Source organism: Monopterus albus, unplaced genomic scaffold, assembly GCF_001952655.1.
Source record: "Monopterus albus unplaced genomic scaffold, M_albus_1.0 scaffold2.1, whole genome shotgun sequence".
Lineage (NCBI taxonomy): Eukaryota > Metazoa > Chordata > Actinopteri > Synbranchiformes > Synbranchidae > Monopterus > Monopterus albus.
Window position 1 is genome coordinate 6503099 of NW_018127882.1, and position 15866 is coordinate 6518964.

Below are 15866 nucleotides of genomic sequence, written 5' to 3' on the forward strand. Positions count from 1 at the left end.
CATGTTTTATTAGCTGTATTTTGAGTTCATACAGAGCGTTCTCTGGGTATAGCTTTACTGCCATACAACAGTCCAATTTGTATTCCTTCATTAAAAAATCTCACCATTAACACAGTTTGAGTTGTTTTTCTCTGAAAGAAATTCAGACTGACTTCTTTGGGTAGACATTTCTAAAGTACACAAACATCAAAATACCCATTTTACTCATGTCACTTTCTTACCTTTCCCTTCTTCCTCCTCAGCAGGCTCCGGACTGATCAGCGGTGACTCTGCTGCCCGGGGTGAGTTTGGTTCGCCTCTCTCTCCTTCCCAGAGGACATTGGAGGTGTTCTGACTGGAGTGCAACCGTACGCGGGGAGGTGTCTTGTTGTCACCAGGACTGAAGGATTGGGAAACTCCAGAGCCTCCTCTGGCCAAACCCAGCCCCCAGCCATGACGGGATCCTAACTTACGACGGCCCCTGGAGCCAGAGCGCATGGTTGGAGTCCCGGGGACGGAGATGTCCGGCTCCGTGTGGGACTGAGATTTTCTCATGGGAGAGGGAGATACTGGAGCACTGCGTGGGTCTGAAAAGGTAAGAAAGAAATTCAAGCTGCAGAAGTAATAAATTATTACTTATATCCTCTTTATACAAAGGTAGTAGCGCTATTTATACTGATCAATGCCTTAACATAATGATTTCTCGGTCTTAAACTGCTGTCTTCCTTTATGCTATATTTTTCACAGTGTGCCACCAGGTGTGGGACAAATCTGCTCAGTTGCTTTACAGAACAAACCAGCAATGTACATAACATGTAAATACAGATTCAGGGACTCTAACGATGACAGGTACAGAAATAAATTGAGAAAATGTGACAACTATGTCTCAAGTAATCAGGGTAGGAGGTTTGATCCCTGGCTGTTTCTATGCATGTCCAGTGTCCACAGTGTCCTTAAGCAAGACATTAAAACCCAGAAGTTGGTCCTGATGGCCCAGGCACCTCCAGCCTTCTCCGGGATGTGTGTGTGTGAATGGGCAAACGAGGAGCACTTTGTTCTGGTGAAGAAGAACAGCTTAACGCTTTAATTTAAATCTAATATTATAAACGGAATCTAAATAATTAAAAGTACATATGCTGAGTGTTTAAGGCCATTTGTAAACCAAGTTCTTCTGGAACTGATTCTTAAATAAACATAATCACAAAATATATGGATATATTTCAAATGTAGCAACCTGTTTTCATAATTTAGTTTTAATTTAATTATACTTTGCCTTTATGGTGTTTAAGAGAAATATTGTTTAATGCACAGATGGTGAACAGGTGCAGAGGAGAATGAAGAAATGCAAAACAGGCAGAGAAGTCCTGCACGTTACCAGTACTAACACTACTGAAAAGGAACATTTAAGGCAAACTCAAAAAATGTAACATATTTATACGCCACATGGTCATAATGGTCAAAACGTGGATAATAACACAAACATGGTCTAAGATGAGTTGTTTAAATAGTAACTGTAACTATATTAAATGTATAAATAATGTAAAACATCTGACCTTTTATATTCAAAAAGCATTAGTCGAAGATATCAAACTGAAATAATATTAATGAATGGTATTCATAAATTCTCACCCATAATCTTTGTTTAAAGAGAGAAAAACCTGAGATGGTGACATCAGTCTAGTGGGTAAGGTCACATTAACCAGCCATAAAACAACTTGGTTTCAGGATTAAATGTAGGTATTTTTTACTGTTTTCTACATCTTTAAAATTGAACAATTCAAAAACATTTAGCTTCTTCCACTTGGTGTGTAATTGAGAGATGGAGTGTCACTCTGGGATGCAGGCTCAAAACAAACAAAACAGCAATAATAGAAAGAGCTTAAACACACAGTTTAAGAAAGCGGTGTTTTAGGGGGAATAACAGAAAACACAGCACCAAAGAAAATAAGATTAAAAGGGAACAATAATAATAGTAAAATATTGTGAATGCAGGTAGGGGCTTTCCAATCACCGCTCTCTGTCAGTGAACACATTCCACAGTCAAGGTGCATAAAAAGAGAATGAAGCCTTGTGAATCGTTTCCTTTCAACATGTGATTAGCAGAGAAAGCCGACCGTTCCTAAGTCTTGGCACTCAATAGGGAGAGATCTAAGGAGAGGAGAGTGGTATCAGTGCCGACCACACTTGGCAGTCATGAGATGATTTGTATGCATGCCCGTAGCCTCGCTTGATGGGGTGAGCATATCTTTGTGAAACACGCTGCCCGCGGCGGTGAAGAGGGCACGTCCCTCTCTTCCTCCTCCCCGGGGTTTTATTAGCTTCTTCATCCTGTCTGCAATCCAGTTAGATTTCCTAAGAGGACGTGGAGGACAGAGGCCATTTACAAAGAGGGATGAGCTGGTGGACTGTGTGTTTTTCTGTAGGAGGGATGCCAAGTGGCTGCATCTTGTTCACAAAAATGCACTATGCATCAGTGTCACCTTACATGAAATTTCAAACTGAGAACAAAATATGTCTCAAGGTGCCAGCTGCCATTTATTTAGGCGAAGAAAGCACTTTGTTACATGACATCAGGACAATTAGTTTGGAAATGTTTTAATTAAAATACCATTACTAACACAAAAAGCACTTCTGTGACACTTGAACAATTTGTACTGAACAATTTAAATCATTAACAGCTAAATTTATGGTACAAAATGCTGATCAGCTGTCCAGTGCATGACAGGTGTGCTTCCTGCGTGGACCGGGTGTTCTGGAAAGTTTATGAACTGAGGTAGATGCACTCCAAAAACAAACAAAAATAATAATCTCAGTACTATGACATGAGTTTGCCATTTTATTTTGTTATTCTAGCAGAATTCACAAAACAACAACAAAAAAACAAGCTTTAAATCCTAGTTTTGGCCATGATGCAGTTGCTTTAAGAAACTATTGTTTTAGGGATAACATACACCGATCAGCCATAACACTATGACCACCTGCCTAATACTGTGTACACAGGAGTCAGTGCAGCAGTTGGTCGGCACTCGTGTCACTCTGCAGCTCACTGTGCATCTTCTGTGATTCTGTTTGCTTCCATAGTTCTACTGTCAGGAAGAGCACAGATGTGTCGACCATTCAGTGAAAAACTTCTCTCAAAGGAGTGAAAACTGTGGTCGTAGGGACAAGTTGGAGATCATTTTTAGGACAGCCTCCCCACTCTAGGTGTGATATCACCTCTATAGCCACTGAATGTTTCTCTTCATAGAGACCAATGTGCAGTATTTTTCATTTTCAACCAGTTTAACTAAACAAAATAGAATCTTTTGAAAAGGCTGAATAAATGTAAAAGTTTAATCTACAGTAGATCAACCTCATTATCAGTGAGCCTTTGGCGTCCGTCACCCTGTCGCAGGTTCACCGTTTGTCCTTCCTTAACACTGTGGTAGGTACTGACCACCGCAGACTGGTAACACCCAACAAGGCCTGCAGTGTGGGAGATGCTCTGACACAGTTGTCAGCCATCACAGTATGGCCCTTGTCAAAGTCACTCAGATCCTTACACTTTCCCTTTTTTCCTGCTTCCAACACATCAACTTTGAGGACTGAATATTCACTTACCGCCTGATATACCCCACACACTGACAGGTGCCATTGTAACGAGAAAATCTGTGTTATTCACTTCACCAGGCAGTGTTACGGCTGATCATGTAAAACAACGCAAGAGAAAAGTGTCAAAAAAAAAGAAAAATATATCTGTGTCACCTGATATGGAGAATAAGACTCATATTAGTTAACATAAGGAGCAATGTACTGTATAATGGAAACTTTCATCAAAAGATTTGTAGAAACATACTGTTCATTCCACTGTAACCTCACATCCTGCTTTGAAACATCAGCATCTGATATAACATATTCTCTATTCAACGGTCACAAGGAGACAACCTAAACACAGTGTGAGACCATCCTTAACAATGACTTGTAAACACAGATGTATTCAGAGCTCAGTGTAAGGAACAAACTTGGCAAAACCAAAGCAGGGAAAATAACTTATTCAATGTCTCTACAACAGTCTGAAAGAAAAGTATTCATTACAATAAAAATGAGTCAAATGAAAAATCACAATTTCAGCTAAGTGGATGCACAGAATTCAGCCGGTCAATCCAAAGCACTTCTCTTTTTTTTCTCATGGAGTGCCACCTCTCAGAACAGACACTTGTTCCAGCCCAACAAAAGGTAATGAAGATGGAGAAGAGAAATAAAATGGTAAACTGAAGGCCAAAGTATTGATATTTTTGTCTTTCTGGAGTGCGGCTATCTCAGTTGATAAGTGCTTTGCAACTGTCATCAGAATGACTAAAATGTAATATCGCTACAATTTTTAAATCACTTTGCAACAATTGATTTTCTTTATCTCTATTCACACACTGTTTTTGGAGCTAAGAGAGAGTGCAAATGCATACACATTTATTCAGGTACATCTGTGCAACAATGACGTGGAACAACCCTACAACAAACTTTGTGAAAACTCAGTGTGGTGTTCCTAACACTATGTACAAAATATTAGGATCACCTTTCATTATAATGCAAAAGAAAAAGGAGCACAAAGTTGAATAAAAGTAGTTGTGTCATAGTACTGAGATTATTATTTTTGTTTGTTTTTGGAGTGCATCTACCTCAGTAGTTCCTCTCTGAAAAATCCAGTCACTCTTAATATTGATTAAGTTTATTAAGTTTATTAGTGATATATAAGACCTGCCCAAATCTGAGTGCCACATTAAAATCTGATTTTCTCCATTGCGTTTGGCTCAACTTAACACACTCATCATTATCCCCCCTGTACTTACATCCTGAATAACCTTGGATCGATTTTTGTCGTTTTACTTTTGAATCTTTTTAAACAGTATTTTCTTTGCTTGTATGTTAACATCTTGTGTGGTGTTTCACAAGTCTGGACACACTTTTCCAGTGAATGGGAAAGAATTCCAAACTTTTGACTGATAGTGTAGCAAACAGCTAGTAGTGTACAGTGGCCTGTTGTGGCTGAGTGAGTGAATGTGGCCGGGCAGCTAAACGGTGAGCTGAAACTCACTATTAAGCTCTGTAAATTTGAGAGGAGCTGCAGATTCAGGTCATAATTTTCTTAAAATTTCTTAATTACTGTATAGCTGCTAAAAATGTACAGTATTATGTGTATGAAATGTTGACTGTAGGGGTATATTACTGCATTGAATTGTATAATAAAGCGGCAGCTCAGTGTATTGGTATATATTTCTAGAGAGTACTTGGCCTTGATGGGTGGAGGCTGCATGCTGGGCTCGAGGACTCTGTACTGATCCATAATCTTCTCCACCAACTTCTGCTTCTCTCGGCGGAGCTCACTCAACTTCTCCCTGGAGGAAAACACGACGCATCAGAACAAGAGGAGGGTGAAGCCAGTGAAAGGTGATGATTCATTTTGTGTATTCATAATCTGCGCAGGTAGATGGGATTGTTCTGGAAGTGCGTATGTACAGTAATGAGTCGGATGGCGTGTTAGTCAATGCGTTCTATGAAGTCTTTCCTGAACTCGATTCTTTGCTGGTGAGCAGAGGGCTTGGGGTTTTGAGCGGCAGCATGGACAAACATAAAGCGGAACATTGTTGAAAAAATGGCCCGAATGTTCAGCCTCTGCTGAATCAAAGACAGCTGAGAATAAAGATACTGAACATAAAGTCACTAACAGTCTGAGCTGACTGTTGGTTACTGACCCACAGCTGTGGGCGGAAAGGTTCAGGGATGTTAGTAGAGATGGGCAACGGTCAGAGATGGAAAAGGAGATGTTTAAATCGGTATTAAAGCCTTTGTACATTTTTAGCAACACGAGTGGCATGGCACTACGGACAGACGTCAGTTTGTTGGTCAGTCCAGCACCTTGGTCCAGACTGATATGTCAACACCTGTTAGTTTGCTGTTAAATTATGAAATACTGTTGTGAAGAGTAACAAAGCAAGTTCTGCTGTGAGAGTGGTGCTGTAGCACTACAATAAGAGCTTTTCTGTTGCTGTAAAGTACCAGTTAGGGAAAGCAAATTCCTGTTATGCATATGGGACTATCTTGCTATAATACAAAAACATGTTTATATAGTAGATGGGAACTTTCAGTAACACACAAGCAACACTGGAGGTTCTGAATAACATTTGAGGAAAAAAAACTGTCCATACACTGAACAAATAAATATATATAAATAATACAGTAAATAAACAAATATATTTATAAGACTACAAACTAATGCAATGTCTAATGAATCTATTAGAATTCTTCTCTATTTTTCTTCTTAGTTGAAGTTATTGTTCTGCACCTGTGCCCACTTTGGGTTGGGTCTGCATATATGTTTTGCCTTTTTTGAGTAAAATAAACTGCTATGAAATCTGAGACAGACATTCACCAAGTCTCCCTCAGAATAAACTGTAAAACCCTGACAGTTTATTTGGCCCTCAAAATGCCCTGAACACATTTTATTCTGAATTTCGGACCTTGGGATGATACTATTTCAGCAAATAATTTGAATGGGAAGAGACTGATGAGACCATCTGGTGGAGATTCAATTAAGGCCTGAAGAAAAACCATAAAACCCTTTATCTACTCAGAAATGGTTTTTAAGAGCCGTGCATTTTTTCCTTGCTCTGAATATTAATCAGTGTAAAAAATTCTGTAGTATCTGTCACTGGTATGTGGCCTGAGGGATGTTTTATCTGATGATGAATTTTTAACAATCATGTGTACTCAGACAAACTGTGCCTTGCATTTTCTGTTTGCTTATTTACACATTATAGAAGTGACAGCATTTGTATTCATTTGAAATTGTGTTTTTGTCAATATGATAAACGGAGATCCAATATCTACTCTACTTTTAGAGTTATCTCAGTGTTACCCTTAAACTTCTTCTGAACTAGATTTAACAATATTTTTTCAATTGTGTTTATCACACTAACATGTTATGCATATTATTTGTCTGCTTGTTTCAAAGATTCTTTGAAGTGATATCACGCCACAATATATGAAGTCTAACGGTCAAAGCCAAAAACCATCCATTATCCAGATATCCCAGCATGCACTGGGTGAGACACTAGCAAACCTACAATGAGATGCCAGTTTCATTGGAGTGCATTATTATCAAATCAATATTCTTTGATGATAAACGGCGTGATACATTAAAATTAATTTGTGGGTCTGAACAATGAATGCCTGTTTAACACACTTGTAATAGAAACCCATCAGTGTTACAGGTACGAGAGGTTAGATCTGAAATGTGCTGTGAAATGACGTTGACATTTAAATCTGTAATTTAAGAAGAAAGTAAAAACCTGTGGAGACACAATTATCTTTTCAAGAATGAGAAAGAGTAAGATGAAGCAATGAAAAGATGTAATTTCTTTAAAATTTGACTCAGACCTGAAGAGTTTTACATGCTCACTGTCAGTTCTGGATTAATCTGTTGCCACTGTATTAGTCATTTAAAGGGTGACTGCTGCATGCTGCTGGACTGTGAAATTGTCATCTCACAGTATCAAGCTTTTATACAAGTGCTTTTATGTATTGGATATGAATACAGTCTGTGTTACTGGCTACAAAGTTAGAAATGTTAACAAATTGCCTTTCCTTTATCATGTATTATATAAAGATTTTATCCAATTTGTTGCTATAATTTGAACAGCAGCATTAAGATACTTTGTTGTTGTGCATCTGATTTCCTCTTCAATCCTCTTGTGTTTTCTTGACAGAATTCCCAGCAAAACAAATGATCTGGTTTGTGAATGTTTACTGACTGGTACTCCCGCTGCTGTGAATAGTGCTGGTCACGGCGCTCCAGGCTCTGCTCCAGTAGGGCCCGGTTCTCCTTCAGCAAACTCTGGTTCTGCTCCGCTAAATGACGGTTTTCCTCCTCCATGTTCCCCTTCAGCTGGGTCAGCAGCTGCACAGGTAAGATAAATGTCAATCAAAATAAAAAGCTTAGGAAGATTCAAATCTACAGTTTTAATTGCATCTAAATGTGTATCTCAGAGCCTAATTAGTCTGTACAAGCCTATCTATGACTGTATTCCCAGGACAGTGTTTGTATAAGTATTAGTGCACATATGCATTCACAGAAAACTGAAGTAGATACAAAACAAATGAAAAAGCCAAAAAAAACTAACAGCTGATCTGCCAATTATCTCTATAAAGGCTGAATAGCAGTTGGCAATACTGTCCAGCATATAATTGGTCAAATTACACAATTACAAAATGCTTCTTTCAGTTCATACACAAATTGTATAACAACTAAATGGACCCTAATAAAAATCATATCCCATACAAAGATCAAATTCATAGATATTATAATCAAACAAGCTTCAACCTACAAACACAGGTCTAATGTCAAAGTCCTCATTCAGTCTATTCGGGGACACTGTGTAAAGTTTATTCTCTCGATCCCCACCCCTTGAAGAAATGGTAACTGTTTCAATACCAAAGTATTTTATAGGACTAACATCATGTTCTGTGTTGTTGAAATGTGCTGCCACCAAACTACTTGGATCCGCATGTCTGATACTAGATAAAAACACAAATGTGGAAAAATTAGGCTAATCAGAGATAGCAGGGGAAGCCAAATCTTTTTTTTTAGCATTATTCTTTTACTAGTTAGTCATTTAAAGAACAGTTTGACATTTCAGAAAAATAAATTTGATTTCTTGCCAGGATTTAAATGAGGGTATAGTAAATATGAAGCAACTGCCAGCTGGTGATTTGCAATCAGCTTAGCACAAGACTGAAAGCAGGGAGCAACGATTAGTGTGGCTGTGTCCAAAGGTAACAGAATCAAGCTCACTAATAAATACCTTTGTTTAATCCACACGAAAACTGAACTGTAAAAATGACAGCTTCTTGTTTTATGGAGTGCTGACTATTTCTTGGCTGGGTGCAGTCTCTTTGCTGTTTGACTTGGCAACTCTTTGCAGCCAAAAATGTTCAGCACATAACCCCAAATGTAACCACAACAATGATACAAAATGTGTATAGTAATGTAGTGGGCTTTAAAGGTGCTGCTCTAACTGGATTTGCATTTTAAGACAGCTAGACAACAGTTTCCATTGTATTCGGCCTCTATGCTAAGCTAGGCTAACTGGCTCCTGCTACATAATTTCCATACAGACATAAGAGTGGTGTCAATCTTCTCATCAGACTCTCAGGAGAAAAGTAACTGACAATGGTAAAAAAACAAATTAATTAAAAAAAAAACAACAACATACACACAGGCTAGGCTGCACATATCTTGAATCCTCCAAAATGTTGTCTCTTTTTGTGCACAAACTCAATTTCACATCTGTCCTTTACCAGGTTTTACAGGACCAGGTGATTCAGGATTGGTTTCATGATCATAATGAGCAACAGAGTGAAACATCTGCTGAGTGACTTCTTAAAACCTCTTTGGGAAGTCAGCTTCCACCTAAATGACTGGAGACTTTCCTGCTTGCAAAACGTATTCAATTTTCAGTGCTTGTTTGTTAACACAAAAGACTAAAGCTGTTCTGATGGAAAAACATGCCCTAACTTCTTATTAGCTACTTGGCATTCATTTTCCTTTTGGATCAATATATAATTTTCCTGATGTGTCAAGCTAAAATTATACTATATCACTGTTCCCCACTAATGTTCCCCAGTCACAGCTATGTGAAATACTCTCTAAGACCTAAAACAAAATCCTAATAAATCTTTTTTAATTGCCTCACAATGCTTTAAATACATTTCTTTATTTGAAAAAGGTAATGCATCTGTGAAGCACTAAATCCTCTTTTTGCATGTAAATGATTGACCTGCATCTTGAATACTAAACTCCTGTGTGTATTTGCAGATGTGCAGCTGCATTCCTGTGTGTGCCTGGTTAATACCTGGTACTGGCTGGTGAGGCGGGCATTGCTGAGGTCCAGGTTCTGGTTGGTTTCCCTCAGGGTGCTGAGATCCCCCTCCAGTCGAGTCCGCTCCAGCTGGGAGGCGTTCAGCTCCCCCTTCAGCACTGAGCCTTGAGCCAGCAGCTCCGCCTGCAGTGCCAGCCACTCCTTCTGTTGGGCCTGCAGCCTGCAACATCGACACACAAAGACTTTATGCATCGCTGTCACTGTTATGTGTCCTGGACTGTGTTGTGTATCATTGTCTGGTAAGTGCTTTCTAACTAAAAAAGTATTATTACAAAAGCTGATGACTCTTCATTAAACCAAACAATAACCAACAGATAAATCCGACATCATCTTAGGCAAAAGGGTTGAAGAACACGTTATGGAGTCACTCTGTGGTTTTACACCACTGCTTACAAAATAGCAGCATCAGAGGTAAGGAGCCATCTTTGTTTCATTTTGTAATGAGCACTGTAATGAGATAAGATGAAACTCCTAATGATCACTGAGGGGGAAATTTGGTAATATTCAGTAATAAACACTCAACATTTTATTAGCCCAGTGTGGATTGAAAGTGTTCTGAATAAAACTTTTTAATGTAAGTTAAAATTGAACCAGTGTACAGCATGGTTCAGTGTTAAACACAACAGCTGCTGTCAATATATTTCCCTTAAGGCTGCACCTAAACTTTATACTCATTATTGATTAATCTAATATTGTCTTGAAAGTGTCAGCAAATACTACAAAATGACAAGTTCTCAGTGCCCAAGGTGACATCTCAAAATGTTTTGCTTTGTCAACAGTGTAAAACCCAAAGGTAATAATCTCTCAATCAAAAAAGACAAAAAATACCAGAAAATATTCACATTTAAGAAGCTGGAATTTCTACTGATTTGTTTTTGCTGGGAAGCAGTTCCAGAAGTCACTCCGCTATACTGTAATTTATTTGGCCAATATTCACTCACTTTTAGCTTGGTTTCTGGTCTTGCCATCTCTAGAGGTGTCTCTATATTTTTGTCCTCCCGAGATACATACACGAGAGGGTCCGAATATTAGGAACACTTCTGATTATAATGTAGTGTAGTACAACATCACCTTTAACTTTGACCTTGATAATAAATATATCATTGAATTTATACATTTATGACAATTTCACCAAAAACTGAAACATTTTGAGTTTCATAAACACAGATGTTAAGGTGGAACTCATGCATTGAACTGCATACCATGGTTTATTTCAGTTACAAAATAGGTATAATAGACATTTCTAAATACATGGACATGTATGTTTTATATTTGGATGTTTTTCACTTGTGTGTCATATGGCAACTGAAAAAGAGGCCTTGCTGTTTCCAGATTGACAATCCATCATTTCAGACAGTCAGCCAGTAATCAATTGCATCAGTATGATAATGAAAACCTGGTTGATTGTCTAATTATGGTACACAACTACCTTATGATTGTCATCATCATCATTATAAACCCACCACCCCAATGAGGAAATGTAATCAGAAGCAGTATCGGTTTTAAATCCTGTATCTTAGCAAGACTTGTTTGAGGCTTAAATACAAACAGGACATGTGATCAGGACGGCATTAAAAATGGACACATGGAGTTTATTCATGCAGAAGGCTACAGCTTTGTTTCTTTGTTTCTGGAAACTAACCTTGAAAATTGTTTTGCTTTTACTTGCTCCACTGCTCTGTTTTTTTTTTTTTGTTTGTTTGTTTGTTATTTTGTGCTCTGAGCACAAAAGCCCTAAAGCCTTAAATTGGCAACACCACCACACTGTGTATTCCTATATTACATTTGCATTCGAACTGATCCCAGTGCTGCTTCCTATAGAAGTATTGCTGCTGCTGCTCCCTGTATTCAAATGAAGCGCAACGAGAGGAGGCAAGTGAAAGGGATGATCAGAGCTCATGAATGCGATGAAGAAGCCGACTGGATTTGCTACCTCTCATTGTCGTCTTTCAGTCTTTCCAGCTCTCGTTCTCTCTCCAGTCTCCTCTGCACTTCTGCGTTCATCTGCGCTCTCTCCATCTTTATCTCAAGCTCTCTCTCCTCCAGCTGGGTTTTACCATCCAGGAGCTCCTTGTACCTTGAGATCACAAAACATTCACCACCACAAAAAAAAAAAAGACTTGAAATTTATGACAGAAAGAGAAGGTGTGCATCTTGAAAGGGTTCGGTTTATGTTAGCAGGTTTGTGTTTCTGTTCTCGGAGACCTGAAAGTCCTCACAAAGATACAAAAATACTCACAATTACCTACAGTCAATACTCTTTTTCCCTTGATAAAAGAACCTATTCTAAACTGCGGTCAGTTTTTTGTACCTGGCCTCCAGCTCCCTGTGCTGGGCCTCCAGACTGCGGTTGTTGTTCCTTAGTTGAGAGTGTTTGTCCAGCAGCTCCTCCAGCTCCACCTCCTGACGCTGCTGCAGCACCATCATCCGCTCATGGTCCCGCCTCAGAGCCTCCATCCTGGCCACCGACTCCTCTCGCTCCCGCGCCCACACCTTGGACTCAGCTTCCAGACCTGCACACCGTGCCTCGCTCTCGCTGCAGCGCGTCAGCACTGCTGCATGCTGGGAACTCAGGGAAGCTTGCTCCACCTGTGTGTATATGTAATATGTAGACCTTTGTTTTATAAAAATACTACCATCGACAGAGCCACACCACTAGCACTGCTAAGAACATAGTGTTTCCCCACCATTAAAGCAGTGTGGCGACCCGATAAAGTAATAAATCCTTAAAGTATGTCCAAAGCCCCTGCAAAGGTTGCAATGTTAAACACTTGCCCATTTGCTCTAAAGTAGGTGGGCCAAATTATTAAAAGCAATGTAAAAGTGAAGGTTTCCTTTAAATACATTAAAAAAAGATTTCTCCCAAGTTAAACAGTTTCAATCATGAGCCTGCTCCCTGTGTCTGGTCACCTGTAACTGGGTGTTGAGTGTCTGTAGACTGGTGCAGGAGTCCTGCAGGCTGAGGCAGTGCCGGCGCAGAGCCTCCAGCTGCTCCTTAAGGTGCTCGCATGCCTCCTGGGACTGGGACAACCGTGACTGCAAAGCCCCCCCCCCAAAACCCGCCACTGCTTTCTGAGGGAGAAAAAAATGTTCATATTGAGAGAGCATCCACCGCTGCATTAGAAGATAGCTACCTTTGGCACAACACACACACACACACACACACACACACACACACACACCACTGGAATTATCCATATTATTTAAACTTCAAATGAATCTGCAGCCGACCTTTCAAGGCACTTAGTTACTGTAGGCAGCAGCGTTATATGGCATTTTAGTTATTCTATAAATACAAAGAGGAATTTATTCTGCGTGGGACTGAGTTTGCAGAAATGTATAATATACAGTAAAGGTGGAGAATATGTACTACTAGTCCACATCTGCTGTTTACCTGTATATTTATGGCAAAGTAAGTGGAATCTGCACAGACATTGCTTTGCTAATCAGCACAATTCTCTGTGAATAAGTGTGGAATATGGCGAGTGGGAATTATGACAAATAGAATGGCCATTTTACCCAAACCTATCATGAGTATGCATTACACCAAAACTCAGCTCTACACCCACTACACATGAATCTATTGAACATTTTTGTGAATACTGACATGGGGACACCACATTAAAGTGTGTATCATTTAGAGTTTTTTGTTTACATTTCCTGCCTTCTCTTCTCTCTGCTGATCACAGTGGTATATGTACATTTACTCCAATAGTGAACTTAAGTATCATTTTAAGGAACTTGTAATCAAGTATTTCCATTTGATGCTACTTTATATTTATTTACTACATTTCAGAAAAAAATATTGTTCTTCCCAATCCACTACCTTTATTTGGAAGCTATAGTTGTTAGTTGTCAATTTGGATTTTACAGTAAAACATGGGGAACTCGTGAAAGAAATAGTTAAAGATTAAAGCGGTACTGTGTGTGACCGTGACATGATGAACTTACTATGTTATCAGGTCAAACCCAGAGTGATTTCCCCTTTAAAATTCTCACATGGCTTCATATAAAGTGTCTGAAGTGCAAAAGGGTTAAATTATCCAATATCAGATCATTAACAACAAAGAGAAGTCTAAAAAAAAAAAAGTCTGAACTTGTGTGAAATCTCAACAGTGATAAAACTGTGACAAGGCATAGATTTGACTTTTCCCGATGAGCCCCCCTTTTGTGGGTAATAATGTTTTTGCCCACTCACCCACCACCATACACATCAGTTATATTTAGCTGTTGCCATGTGCCCCCGATTTAACTCCAGCACCCCTCCAGGGGTCTCTCACCCCAGTTTGGGATCCACCGGATTGGGGCAAGGGTATAAAACAGTTTCTAAAGCTTTGAAAGTTCTCAAGAGCACAATGGCCTCAATAATTGTGAAATGCAAGAAGTTTGCAAAAAGTAGAATGATGCACTTATGCACCAGTATTAACAATATAACAGTGTCATATAATCAAACTGTTTACTGGATCTCACAGGAGCTATGTGTCAGCACTTTTTTTATTTTATTTCCGGTGTTAATACTATAGGTACATTTTGCTGATAACACTGGTGTACAACAAACAAACCTGTATTGGTATGGATCACTGAGAGGGACCGGGAGTTAAACTCTAAAGATGTTAGCGCTTTGCTTCATCTATCCTAATCTAAAACGCATGGCAATGCATCAAATGAAATTCCTGACCTTGGTGTTGCTGAAGCCACCCCTTACAACTTGATGTGAGTTTTATTTGTGTGTGTGTGTTTGAGAAAGAAAGAAACAGTAGGAGCTGAAGCAAGAGAGCAACAGAGGAGATAAGGAAGATTAACAGTAGCTGAGGTGACATTATAAAAACTGATGAGCAGAGATAAAGCTGCAGTTCTGGAAATAAAGTGCTGCACTTGGGGAAGTGGCGGTCTACAGCGGGTTGATAGTTGTTAAGCATCACTACAGCACAAAATTCAGCATAATACAGATCATCTCCCTCATGCAGAAGATGCAACAAACCACACATACAAACAAGTTATACCCATAGTAATATATTCAAACCCACCTCTTTTTCCAGTTCTATCAGCCTCTCACTCAGATGCCTCTCTGTCTCTCCTGTGGCATAATCATGGGTCACGGAAAGGTCATAACCTTTGCCAGCTTCAGGGGATTGATCCAGGGGTGACGTCTCCTGGGTGTGTGCCTGACAAACGTGTGTTTTGTTCGAGTCTAAATTTGAATTAGATGTAGTGTCCACCTCTGCGCTTCCTCTTCTCTTTTCCAACTGGAGAGGAGATTGACTTTTCTTAAGGCACTGAGAGAGTGACTCTATTCTCTCCTGTGATTGCTTGAGGGAATTGGTGACTGTCTTTATTTCTGCCTCAGCTTTTTGTAGCTTCTTGCTCAGATGTTCAACTTCAGTGGACAGTTCCCGCGAATGTGCCTGCTCATTAGACAGGTCCTGATGAGACAGAGAAGGGAGTGCAAAGTGCAAAACAGCCATTTGCCATTTTATGTGCTGGACTCCTTCTTTATACATACATACATACATACATACACATACACACACACACACATACACAATCAGTATAATCAAACACAGCTGGACTCAAATGAAGGTGTAGAACCATCTCAGGGATGATCAGAAGAAATGGACAGCACCTAAGTTAAATATATGAGTGTCACAGCAAAGGGTCTGAATACTTATGACCATGTGATATTTCAGTTTTTCTTTTTTAATAAATCTGCAAAAATGTCAAAAATTCTGTGTTTTTCTGTCAATATGGGGTGCTGTGTGTACATTAATGAGGAAAAAAATGAACTTAAATGATTGTAGCATATGGCTGCAATATAACAAAGAGTGAAAAATTTAAGGGGGTCTGAATACTTTCCGTACCCACTGTACAGTGCCTTGCGAAAGTATTCGGCCCCCTTGAACTTTGCGACCTTTTGCCACATTTCAGGCTTCAAACATAAAGATATAAAACTGTAATTTTTTGTGAAGAATCAAC

The 15866-nt window shown here is 39.3% G+C and overlaps 1 protein-coding gene and 2 long non-coding RNA genes across 3 annotated transcripts in view; 2 read left to right on the forward strand and 1 right to left on the reverse strand.

Annotated features, from left to right (window-relative positions):
* Nucleotides 1–15866, reverse strand: part of ccdc88b (coiled-coil domain containing 88B) — a 46066-nt gene that overhangs the window by 4707 nt on the left and 25493 nt on the right. The window contains exons 19-28 of the mRNA XM_020593485.1: nucleotides 14921–15316; nucleotides 12804–12965; nucleotides 12205–12482; nucleotides 11827–11970; nucleotides 9867–10053; nucleotides 7767–7912; nucleotides 5244–5351; nucleotides 2195–2331; nucleotides 1031–1060; nucleotides 222–566 (exon numbers count right to left, since the gene is read on the reverse strand). Coding sequence (XP_020449141.1) covers nucleotides 222–566; nucleotides 1031–1060; nucleotides 2195–2331; nucleotides 5244–5351; nucleotides 7767–7912; nucleotides 9867–10053; nucleotides 11827–11970; nucleotides 12205–12482; nucleotides 12804–12965; nucleotides 14921–15316 — 1933 coding nt within the window. The remainder of the gene's footprint in view (nucleotides 1–221; nucleotides 567–1030; nucleotides 1061–2194; nucleotides 2332–5243; nucleotides 5352–7766; nucleotides 7913–9866; nucleotides 10054–11826; nucleotides 11971–12204; nucleotides 12483–12803; nucleotides 12966–14920; nucleotides 15317–15866) is intronic.
* Nucleotides 488–7802, forward strand: LOC109956406 (uncharacterized). Its single transcript, XR_002274400.1, has 3 exons — nucleotides 488–574; nucleotides 5237–5403; nucleotides 7722–7802. It is a non-coding gene; the product is annotated as an uncharacterized LOC109956406 (long non-coding RNA).
* Nucleotides 7842–9904, forward strand: LOC109956411 (uncharacterized). Its single transcript, XR_002274402.1, has 3 exons — nucleotides 7842–7920; nucleotides 9316–9457; nucleotides 9830–9904. It is a non-coding gene; the product is annotated as an uncharacterized LOC109956411 (long non-coding RNA).